Below are 12,638 nucleotides of genomic sequence, written 5' to 3' on the forward strand. Positions count from 1 at the left end.
ACTTTAAAACAGACTTTTTTCCACTCCAACTTTAGTTATAGTTATTTTATTTTTTCCTTTTTTTTTTCTCGTGAATTCCATATCTAGGCTATTTAGTTGCACTGTTGTATTTAGCTAAGAAGCAGCATCCGGCTTTGCCACGGGCAGCAAGAGGAGGCTCGTGCTGAGGAGCTCCCTTTTCAATGCGGGGCTCCGTTCGAGGCGCGGGCCGCGCCCCCCGGCAGCGCCGAGCAGCCGCCGCGCGCGCCGGGCCGCTCGGGGCGGCAGCTCTCGGCGCTGCCCCGGGGGCGGGGAGCGGCCGGGCGGGGCCGGGCGCTCATTAGCGCGGCGGCCGTTGCGGCGGCTGTTGCGGCGGGCAGTGCCGGGCGGCTCCGCCTCCTCGTCGCCGGGCGCAGCATGGCGGTCAAGGTGACTCTTCCCCCTCCGTTGATGGGGGCATGAGGAGGCGGGCGGCCGTTCCGCTGGCCCCGCGGCTGGCCGAGGACAGGCGGGCGGCGGAGGGAGGGAGCCCCACGGGGCCAGGAGAAGCGCCGCGGGCCGGGGCGGGAATGGCGGGGCGCCCTGAGCTGGGGCCGCGCAGCCTGCGCACCCTGAGGCGCCGCGGGCCGTAACGGTCGCGGCGAGGCGGCCGTTGACTCGCGCGCGCGAGCGGTAACGGCCGCTGCGAGGCGGCGGTTACGGGAGCGCACGGGCTGTACCGGGCGCTGCGGCGCGGAGCTCGGCGGCCGCCGGTGCCGCCGGTTTGACAGCTGTCACCGGCGCTCGGGCTGTGTGCGAGCGGAGCGATACAAGCGAAGGGTGTCATGATGGGGATTCTCCTTATCGCTTAGATAAGAGACCTCATGTTTATTGCCCTTATCAGTGCAGATTGCCCTTTTTTTTCCCCCTAATCTAAACCCTGCCAGTAGATCAGCTAGTGAAGCATTAACTTACTTTTATTCACAGGTGCAATCAACTAAGAGGGCTGATCCTGCTGAACTGCGAAATGTTTTTTTGCAGGTAAACAGACCTGTCTTGTGTGGTTTGCTGGACAGACCCCCCCTCACCCCCCCTTCAGCAGTTTATCACAGTATCAGTCGTGGATTGTGCTTGTGGCACAGTTAAAAATTCATTTTGCAAGACTGGATGTCTCATCTGGCCCTGAGGAGAAATGGCTTCTGATGCAGATTGTCATTAAACTTTTCCAGATTATAATCTGAAATAAATTTCATAAATATTTTCCAATTTCCTATGGACAAAGTAATTAGTGCCATAGCTAAGTAGTACCATTTTTGAAATACCCTTCACAAGATTTCAAAACTTCTTAGATGACTGTCTGTTCCATCTTTGGGATTTTTATCCTTATAAATGGATGAATTACTAGCAATGATTTTAGAAATTATGATTATTAAAGCTGATGCGTTTCATAATAAAAGCAGAGTAATATAGATATTACCTCTGTCAAGGCATTAGAATTGATGCATGTAAACAATGTGAAACTTTTTCTACTCAGAGTGAAGCACTTTCTAAAAGGAAAACCCTCAATCCTCAAAATTTGATAATTAAATTTTTAACATGCTGATGGAATAAGAACTAACTTTTAGGTTTATATTGGACTCCTGATATTTCCAAAACCATTTAAATACCTTTTTTTTTTCCCCTTTAGATTGAACATTACTCAGTGTATTCAATAAGTTTTATTTTGTAGGAAAGGAAAGAAAATTAAGTTTTAGGGCTAAGTACATGTGAAAATCTATTGTGCCATTGTTGAAAAGTAACTTTTGGTCTTAACTTCTTATTTAAAAATCACTATATCCTTTTTGTCTGAGAGTAATAAGTTACATCTCAGTCATAGATTTTTTTTTTCTTCTTTTTTCTTTGTTTTTTTTTGTGTGATTGATTACTCTGCTAGAAACGCTTGAGTGTTGGAATCATACCATGAAAGTGTAGCTTTTAATTTCTAATAATGTTCTTACTTTCATAGATACATTGTTGATGTGCCATTTAGCTGTTAGGTGTGGGAATACAATAGAGTTTTAAAATCAAATAAGCAGCATTAAAGTATGAAAATAATGTACTATCAATGTAACACTGGAACGTTACACATCACTTTTCCAATTAATTTGTAAGATACTTGTACTCATTTCTTTTTGATAACAGAAAGTGAAACGTAGTGTCAAAGTACTCCACTCAATTTGGAAGTGTGAATATAGCAACATTCATGTTAACCTAAAAATACCCCAAACATTTTACTATTGAAATCTTCTGGTTTTCTTCTTATCTTCTTACTTTCAAACAAGCATTCAAATTATTTTTTTTCGTTCTCTGAAGAATCAAAAGTGCAGAAGTTCTCCTGCCCTCCCTTGCATATCTGAGACTGCAATAAATAAATAAATAAATATATAAAAGAATACAAGCAGTACAGACATGTCATGAATAGAAAGAGGCTTTATATTTGTTCTGGATTGTATTTGATTCTAGTAAACTTTGAAATCATATTCTTGCTTCAATAGATATCAAATAAATTTTGTCATAAATTTCATCACAAACATTAAGCAAAAATTAAAAGTGAACCTACTGTCTCCAGGACTAAGTTGCAGAGCGTCTTGTTACAAAATATTGTCAGCATTGCACGCATCATGGGTCAGATACGCCATGCTCCTTGGTGAGGGTGCAGGCTCGTTGTGTGTGCCTCAACTAAAGGGCATGCATGCCTTCCTAAATTTGGCTTCCCTTAGAAAGAGATAGAAGGGAAGACATGAACCCTGGGCCTCTTCATCATCCGTCTTGCGCATGCAGAGCATATTTAAATTTCTTTCTATTCATATGTACTCCCTAATATGGTATCTGAACTCCTCTATCCATCCAGTGCAATTTGCATCTTAATGGATGCTTAGCATTTATTCTTTTCTTGAAATTTCTGAAGCTTCATATATATGTTTTTTAATTTTAAACCGTTAAAAATCTTGTGTCATGAAAAAATGTTATTATTTTTCTGTAAGCCAGTAATTATGAAATGCAGACTTCAAGATTTTATATGTGTGCATCTTCAAAGCATGATGATACCTAACTTGGTATGGTGCAAATGCAGTAGTTTGTAAGTTCATGTTATGTCATGATATTTAAAATACACACATACACACACACACACCCCTATGCAAATTCACCAAATGCTTGCCTGAGACAGTCTGTACATAATAATGATTTTGTATTATAAAGTAGCATAATTTGAGATTGAGGAAAATACACTTGTAATAGGTGTATTTTATTTTATATATAAATTAAAGTATGATTAGTAGTTGCCTATTTTGTCCCCAGAACTGCTTTGTACATGCTCACATTGCATGATGAAAAGGTCATTTGAGGACAGATTTTGTAAGAGGATAGTTTAGCTGCTTTGTCACGCCATAATTTATTGACATGTTGCCAAGCTCTGTCAAAATATCATGACCTTCTCATATGGAGCTGAATGTATCTGGCAGTATTCTTATCTTTAAAAAAAATTAACAAAACTTCTCCTCTGAAGTTTTTTTTTGGTGAAACGAATCACTGTTTGTAATAAAATCAGATAAATTGTTGCCTGAAGAAATAAGTCTGAAACATTTGGATTTGGACTGTCTTTGTTAGGCCCATAAGTGTCATTCTGTTGTTATTGAGGATGCGTTCAGTATTCTGTATGTCCTGTGATCCTTCACATATAAAAAGTGCTTTGGATTATATGTGTAAGCAGAACGTATTTCTTTATCACTTATGCATCTGATTGAAAAGGAGGACTTTTACAAGTTGATTCAGTGATACCTAAGTCACAGTTTCATTATATTGTCATGCGTTGACCCAAAGAATTCCTGCCCAGTGCTGTATGTTCCTCTTTTGGCGGAAATAGTCTATTTTACCTCTTGGTTAGCTCAGTAATCTGCTTTATAATGTAAATTTGCATGGAGCTAACTACAGCCCTGTAAGAGGAAAGAGGGAGAGACATGGAATGTGAGGGGCTGGTGAGGAGGAAGAGGTCTGGAGGCAAAGATAAAAGCATCCTAAGTAGGCAGTGATACTGAGGCAAGCTCCTGTATGCTGAAACTGGGTCCTGACTGAGTTGCATAGGTTGTGAACAGCGGAAACACATGAATGAGACGTGAACTCATCTTAACACTCAAATACAAGATTTAAAACACTGTTGTAAGTGTTCTAATTCTTGTCAGTCCCTGGTAGAATAAGTTTGTTTTATTCCTCTTTCCCAGAAAGATGTGTCAGCTGTGCCAAGATACTGTGATATGTTTTGGAAGAGTTACAAATTACAGAGAAGGCCACTAGTTGAAATTTGAATTCACTACTGTACATGTTGCACTACATACTTCTGGACTGGGGGAGGCATTGCTTTTAATTATTTGTTTTCTCTGCAGGGAACTCTCGTAGTAATCTTTTAACGATTAGGATCTAGAAAAGTGAATAACCTTCTTACAAATGAATTAAAATCACTATTTTTCAAAATGAAAATTCTAAAGAAACTGATGTGAAGTTTTATAACTTTCCTTGCTCAGAAAGAACCCAGGTCTACATAAATGTTTGAAGATTTGCACGTAATTCACTTGTGTGTACAAGTAGCCTATGCAGTAGACAGTGAACATAAGAGATGGATTTTAAAGATATTAAACAAACTTGCTTACAGGTTTCTAGAGTGAAAATGCTGAGAAATGAACTCAATAGCCAAATACTAAACTGTTGGCTTACAGTAGTTTAGCAAACTGGAATTCTCTTGGGATTTTTCTTATTTTCCACAGTACAAATATAGTTTAACTTTGCTATCAATAAACTTAGGTTTTATTTCTAAGGTCATTGTCATGTCATAAATAAATACAAGACCTTTCTTTTCTGCAAGTATACTGCCATCATGAAGCAGGATCTAAACTTACGTAGTGCATTTTCCCTATATTCATTTTGTACATCGTGACTTCAATGCTACTTGCCATTCAGTGATGTTGCGAGAAGCAAGAGAGTAAGTCATGTGCTGTTTGTGTTCCCGAGCACGTAAGGAGTGGGATGGTGGTGCTGGTTATCTGCAGGTACGGCCGAATATTGTGATATCACCTGAAGTAGGCTTGACTTGCAAAAGGAGCGGGCAATACTTTCTGCTTTGGCCTCATGATCTTAGTTCAAGACATGCTTGGCTGTTTTACTTTTAATGACTTGTATTAATATTATTTAAATTACTTAGTGTTTTTAAAATTTGCTTAGAATTTAGATGTGAACATTTATTTTGTTGTTATAAAACTCAAAATCAAATCAGAGCTCAAAATCAAATCAGAGTATTTTAGTTGACTCAAATCCTTCTGTGTTTTTTTTCACTTAAATTATTTAAATGAGAAATGCCAAAACCATTACTTTTATAACAAAAATAAATCTGAAAGATCATTTCTTATGAAAAGAGAAATACTGTCCCACAATTACTAGTAGTAGGCATCTTTTGAACAATTGTTCGTGCTCACTCTTGTAATTGCAAATAATCAAGAGTTTCTGAAAATACATAGTTGTTTTTTTTTAAGAAGATATTAGAAGTTGTCTTTGCATAAACACTTCTGTTCTGCAGGGATAACTTGGTTGTTGCTGTTAAGCAACTAGTATACTAGCACTATTGCTTTAAATAAACTCTTTAATCTCAGAGCAGACATTTGTCCACAATTTCAAATAATCTTCAGTAAAGATACGATTTGGGTAATCACTAATGATTTGTATTAAATGGCTTCTTTTTTTTTTTTTTTCTTTTTTTTGCTGTAGTATGCCAGTGTTGAGAAGGATGGTGAGCGTTACATGACCCCAGAAGATTTTGTGCAAAAATACCTGGGGCTGTATACAGATCCACGTTACAATCCTAAAACAGTACAGCTGTTGGCTGGAGTAGCAGATCAAACAAAGGATGGGTGAGAATTTTACTTCCTATGAGAAGCCTGTAATATATTGATAAATTCGAGTTTTTGTGATTATTTCATTTTCTCAAATGCATTGCTGATTTGATTATGCTTTAACCTTCTCTGAGGAATGAGATTTTTCCCAAATACAATGAACTATACTTTGGAAGAAGGGAAAATATGATATATATAACAGTGAAGGGTTTGAAGTATTTTTTAAAATTGTTTTAAAAGAGGTTTGACAATTACTGTAAATGCAAAGTAGATTGAATTGCAAATATTTTTAATATAGTGTGACTGCCTTGGGAAAGGCCATCACAGACTTAGGTCCACAATCATAGACTTTTGCAGTGTCCTTAGTATCTATAATTGAACATGGAAATAGGGAAAAGGTGTCTTATTCCTGTAGTATGAAATACAAATCAAAGCACTGAGGACTTCAAAAAAGTGCTGCCGGTTAAGAAAGAGATACTAATGATGATATAAAGGAAGAAAGTGTTTTTCTAATCATGGTAAGATCACACTACAGAATGCTTTTCCAGCGCTGATTGTACATAGTGTTATTTGGTTTTAGATGGCCCTCTAAAACAAATTTCCAGAATGTCCACTAGTACTGAGATTATACCCTTTAACCAACTCATCTTCAAAGGAGCCTTCCCTGCATTTCTTTTTGCTATATGTAGGCTTCCAGATTCAGACTTGAATTGTAGTGGGAAGCATGAATGTTGTTAAAGTGGAAAGATTAAGATGCGTAAGATAAAATAGATAAATCTGACACCATTATGTGATGACATCCTTCATTGTTTTAAGAGTATTTTATTCGCTTGCATAGAGCAGTTTGTACACTACTTGCACTTTATTGCAGTGTTACATGATGGCTCTTTAAAAGACAAAATTACATCATTTTCATATGTTTGAGGTATATATTATAGATAGTCAGATTTATATATCTATATAAATCTATATAATCTTCATATATCTGTATAATCAAATTTATATTTTGTAGACACAGATATATAAATTTAATTCCAAATAAACTATGTTGTTCTTTGTGGCACATGGCTGTAGTTTGCTGTACTGTTAAAGATTGAAAGTGCTATTTTGTATGTATCTATTGAAATAAGAGTCTAACTGATGATTAGTGAAGCATGTTGAATATCTTGTCTGTCTGAAAGCTGTTACGTTTTAAAGTGTGCATTATTTCAGAAACTGTTTTATGAAAGGACCTTCCTTAATAAGAAATCAATAATTTGTTTTATTGCTTTCAGCAGAAGTTGACACTGAGGTGTCACATGTTTTGTTGCTTTCTCTGTGAATATAAGTTTTTGTTTTATTTTTAATCTGGGTAATGTTGTTCAAAGCAAGGTAATCAGTATTACTTATGGGTAAGTGGACTTTATCTACTACTGTATGGGAAGAATGAAATAATGAGAAATCATATGATCTGCAGTACAAAATATCTGTCTAAAAACTTGCTGATACTTGTCTAAAGTGTATTTTCTTAAGTGTTTTAATCTGTGTTCATCTCTAATCAGTATTTCATATAGACAATTTATTATGCCTCAATAATCATCTTTAGTTATATTTTTATACCTAGAAGCATATTCTTCCTAGACTTTGTAGTAAGCTGCAGTATAACAAAATCCAGACTCTAATAACTACAGTATTTATACAGAGAATTTAATCTTTAGCATGAATAATTACTGTGATCTTTCATCAAATTCTAATAATATATTACATCTTTCCAAGGACTTAAAGTTATTTATAAAGCTTGAGGGAGCATCATTACTCAAGTTTAATCCAGGCATATGTACATGAAATGGAAATCCACAACAAGTCATTGAGAAGGCATAGGTTCTGTTAAGAAACTTAATTCTTGGTTCTTCTGACATTTTCTGTTAAGCTCACTTACCCCTCAAATAAATGCTCCAAGCAACTTTTCCTTGTTAATTGTTATTGACTTTAGTTTGGCACCTATAGAAAAGAAACTTATTTGATAACTGGTTCTCAGTAGGCATGTTTTTTCTTTTTTTCTTTTTTTTTTTTCTTTAATTACTCTGTCCATACACTGATATAACTTTTTTCAGAATGCTACTGCATTCTCCTATTACTGTAGTACAAAACTAAATTGATTTGGTGGAGTTTTATAAGGTGATTCTTAAAATAGATGATTCTTCACTTTCAGAGTTACTTCTTAACTATTACAAATGCAAATAAAAAAATAAATAATAAAAAAATTAAAAAAAAACTATTTACAAATGCAAAGTAAAACATTCAAAGCATTCCTGTGTCATCAGACTTCAGGCACTATTTTCAAATTTAGGATTAGACTACATATCCTCTCTGAAGATATGTTTCTGCCAAAGCCAGCTAACCAGTTACACAGACCTAACTTGAGATTAATTATAAAATCAAAGGCTTTTTCTTCCTATCACGCTTTAAAAACTTAACAGTGCTCATTCAAAATTCTTCATTTTAATTGCTTGCTTTTGGCTACTTGACTTATCACAAGGCAGTTTCCGAAATTTGGAATTGTGTTCTTAAACTGGTCCTGAAGAAGCATCTATGTTTGGTAAGCTCGTCTTGAAGAAAGACCTATGTTTTGCAGAGTAGTGTCACAGCAATGCTGTACATTAATTCTTAAAGCAGTGTTGTGGAGAAATATGGCAAAGAGGTGTAGTATTATAAACACACTCTTCAAAACCATGCAAAATAAGCTATAAGAGTAGAGAAGAAATAAGAGAAAAATTTTAAAAGCATTGGAATGTTACAGGTGAAATGAAAGATGACTGATCTGGTATTGTTACAGAGCCTGTAATGCAGTAGGCTCAATTGGATGGGACTCCTCATTGTGGTGTTTAGTCTAGCTCCTGCTTTCTTTGCCCCGTAGTGGAGGAGCACAGGGAATATTCCTGCTCTTAGGAATCTGCAAGTTGATCACCTGTCTCCGTATCAATTCCAGTTTGAATTTATCTTTTTCAGTGCAAGAACCTTCATTTGTGTGCAGCATTCCAGAGATGTCATTAGAGCCCTATCTGGTGATACTTCTGCTTCCTCATCTGCTGGAAACAGCATTCCAGTCCCAGCATTCTTTTATTTATTTAAATTCTCAAATATGTAACTTTATAGTTCATATTATATTTGAACTGTATTATATGACTCTGTGTGTGTATATACATACTAAAATATAACTTCTGATCATACTTATTTTTTTGCATATGTTAAAGGTTATTTTAAGAAAAAAATTACATATTTTCTTATGTGTACCTTAAAATATCTTTATTCAAGTGGGAATTTATATATATACTACATATATGCATATACTGATAGGCCTCTAAATTTCAAGCTGGAAGGTTTTTTTTAATAGGTATCTTAACTTTTGAATACTATCTGCTTCAATTTATAATTGCCGGACAATAAATGATGATATTTAAATACCTCTCTTTTCATCTTTAGTATAAATTTTAAAATTATTTCAATTTTGTATTAAAATTGTATTCATGACTGGATCATAAAGTTTGCTAGAGCTTCAAGTACAAAATGTCATTGGTATTGTAAATATTTTTTGAAATTGTAACAACTTCTTTATTTTTGCCTTGTAGGTTGATTTCCTATCAGGAATTTTTGGCATTTGAATCAGTTTTGTGTACACCAGATGCAATATTCATTGTTGCTTTTCAGTTGTTTGACAAGAATGGCAATGGAGAAGTAACATTTGGTAAGAACATCTAAAGATAACCACTTTTAAGAAAGCAATAGTAATAGTATAGACTGTAAGAATGGTTCAGTAGTTCATTGCAACTAGAAATGCTTACTGTACAGTACAGCACTGATTTCCTAAAAGAGTTTGTATAAAAAAGTTGTTTTTTCTTCCAAGTGTTACCTAAAACACAAGCTTAAGAAATACATGTAAATGAAAAATATTTTACTCTGTCTTCCTGAGTCATGATTTTTTCACATTCCTGAAGTATTTGATACGATGCTACTTTGTTCAGTGTCATCCAAAGCAAAATTCTTTGTGTTACGGACTTCAAACCCCTATGGTAAGGGATTTTTAAATCACATTCTGGATCTCTGCGTATTTGGAGAATTGTCATTAGATTTAGTAGGAGTTGGAAATAGAAAAGAAGAAGGTCTAATTTTTAGAATTCTTAACTGGATGTTCCTTTTCTTGAGGAACAAGACCTACATTAATGTTATGAATGTGACTGATCTTGTATTTGGAATATAAGGATATGATTGTAGCTTTTAAGATTTTTATTTATTTATTTTTCCTAATCACATAAATTAGTAAATGGACAAAAATCTTTAAGCTAACAATGCCACTTTATGATATTGCTAAATAACTATTAACTTTGCAATTTGAAGAGGATTAGCTTTTATTTTTAAAACTTTGTATGTTAATGAAAATTAGATACATCAATGCTATGAATTTTAATGAATGGAATGAAAACTACATGTTATTCCTATCCAAAAGAATAAATCTCTCAATAAAGGAAATGCAAACTTTGCTTGGATTTGTAACCACTTACTCTTTGTACTAGTTGATTTTTCTTAAAATTATTGCAACTGTTTTTGCAAAAGAAGTTTAAACAAATCATACAGGGGTCTTTTTATGTAAACAGCATGACTTGAATTACGATATTTGTTAAATTCCATGATTAAGTAAAGGGTCAAATACTAAGCAATTTGGATATTCAATGTTTTGTAAAGAGAATCCCGTGGAATATATGTGGAGATGAGGTCATTAGGTCATGAGGAATTTATAATTGTATGACTTTCTTAATGATCATATGAAGGAATGGAGATACACACACGGTAGCTTATATGAACACAACTTGAAATAGCTGGTTCCATAAATGAATGAAAAGTAATTTCAGATGGTACACTTTTTTTTCACTCGGAGAATCATTATTTTTAAGTTCAGATCATTATTTTTAAAAGCTAAAAGGATAAGTCAAGAGAAACTGTAAAGCACAAAATTATACAAATTTGCCTAATATCTCTCTGTGAATTTTTATAACAAAAATTATATTTTTTATAAAGCTGATAAATTTTGAAAAGGAAGCAGTTCAGAGAAACCTTACTGTTTTTTTCTTGTTTTTAAAATTAATTTATCGAATGATTTCCTACTATCTGTAATAGTATTTTGACTATATTTATTAGTATTTTGCAACATGTCAAATTGGATACATATTTTGTGGTACAGTTTCTCTCATTTTTATTGCTGTTTTTTGTTGTTTTGTTTTCTTCTTGTTTGTTTGTAAAATGGACTGCTTTCTGTTTTAAACCATGGAGTTATTATACAAATTAATGCTCATATCTGGGGGGGGATGGGAGAGGGGGAAGAGTGATGATGTATGACACGTTCAGTATTTGACACCTCAGATTTGATAACTCTACAGTCAATTTCCACATCAATCTTATGGACCATAGAGGCTGTTTTTTAAATGAGCCATGCACTCCTTCATTTTCACACTACATAAACAGAAAGGCATAGAATTTAGTTCTGTGTGAAAACAGGAAAAATGAAAAGCAGGCTAGGAGAGTACAAAGTCTTTAGAGGAAGATAATCATTTAGGTGAAACGTGATACTTTGAATGTTGATTAAAGAACCTTTATGAATAAGAAAGGAAAGGCCAAGTCTCTCTAGTTAGTAGTGTCTACACTCCAAGCAGGAGTATGAATAATTAAACTAATTTGCCTCTCAAACTAGAAGAGAGTAAGTTAATAGTTCTATATTATAAAATTTGACATACTGTATATATTTCTGTGAATTAGTCATATATATTAAAAATCTAATTCAAATAAATTATTAGAAATATACTGAAATAGAATAAATTTAGCCAAGCAGGGTATAAATTGTTATTAGACAAGACAGTTCTACTTTAGAGGATAATGTATCCAATTTGCAGATAACCTCTCTTGGTTTTGGGAGCAAACCTAAGTCTTCCAGGCTTTTCTGGCTCGTATGCAATGCTATCTGACTGTATTGATTTCAAGGCTAACTCACACCAGTAATTCCTGACAGAACTGAGATGGATTTGTTTAGGTTTTTCTGCACTGTGCATCAGGAACTGGGGTTGCTGAAGAGAGATGCACAGAATCAAGTTGAGTCTCTTAGGGCAATAACTTGAACCCAGCACTGGTCTTGCTAGTGTTTTAAGCTGAGCTCAGACCAAAACATTGGAAGAAATGCTGGCCCTGGTCCTGTGGTAAGAAATGATCCTGCCTGCAAGTTGGCTATTTCCTCCAACCGTTTGGGTATGACTCTATGGCATTTTCAAAAGCATCCTGATCTACTTGGATTTTTCACTTACTTGGAGAGAGTTAAGTATATTTATTTGTTGTCGTTTGTTGTTTTTTTTTCTCTCTCTCTTTTGAAAGACCAGCTGTGTGTTCTGTGTTTTTTGAATACATCTTGCTTCACTCAGATTCGCACCTTTTGTTTTTTTAGAGTTTATTTACTGTCATGGACCTAGACCATACAGAGTCTCTATCTTTTTGCAGTCTCCTTTACCCATGGTCTGCCACTGATCTCTGTAAAACTTCAGCCTTTTCATCCCTAGGGAGAGAACTGTTGATTAAATTGTTTAACAGCGAGTCTCTATCCAACACACTGGGAAATGGAAAGGAGCAAATAGTTTATGACTCTTCAGAAACTCTTTGGTTAAAATATGTGTCCCCTCTGCTACGCTAATCAGTATTTTTGTCTACGTAATATCATATATTAATTAGAATTGTTGAAATAGGAAG

The 12,638-nt window shown here is 35.2% G+C and overlaps 1 protein-coding gene across 1 annotated transcript in view; it reads left to right on the forward strand.

Moving 5' to 3' along the window:
• The first annotated feature begins 383 nt into the window (after positions 1–383).
• SLC25A12 (solute carrier family 25 member 12) overlaps positions 384–12,638 on the forward strand; it is a 45,417-nt gene continuing 33,162 nt past the window's right edge. Inside the window, exons 1-4 of the mRNA XM_026043733.1 lie at positions 384–408; positions 946–999; positions 5,752–5,894; positions 9,485–9,600. Of these exons, the coding sequence (XP_025899518.1) occupies positions 397–408; positions 946–999; positions 5,752–5,894; positions 9,485–9,600 (325 nt within the window). The 5' untranslated portion in view covers positions 384–396. The remainder of the gene's footprint in view (positions 409–945; positions 1,000–5,751; positions 5,895–9,484; positions 9,601–12,638) is intronic.

Source organism: Nothoprocta perdicaria, unplaced genomic scaffold (genome assembly GCF_003342845.1).
Source record: "Nothoprocta perdicaria isolate Ctin4 unplaced genomic scaffold, notPer1 scaffold_0, whole genome shotgun sequence".
NCBI lineage: Eukaryota > Metazoa > Chordata > Aves > Tinamiformes > Tinamidae > Nothoprocta > Nothoprocta perdicaria.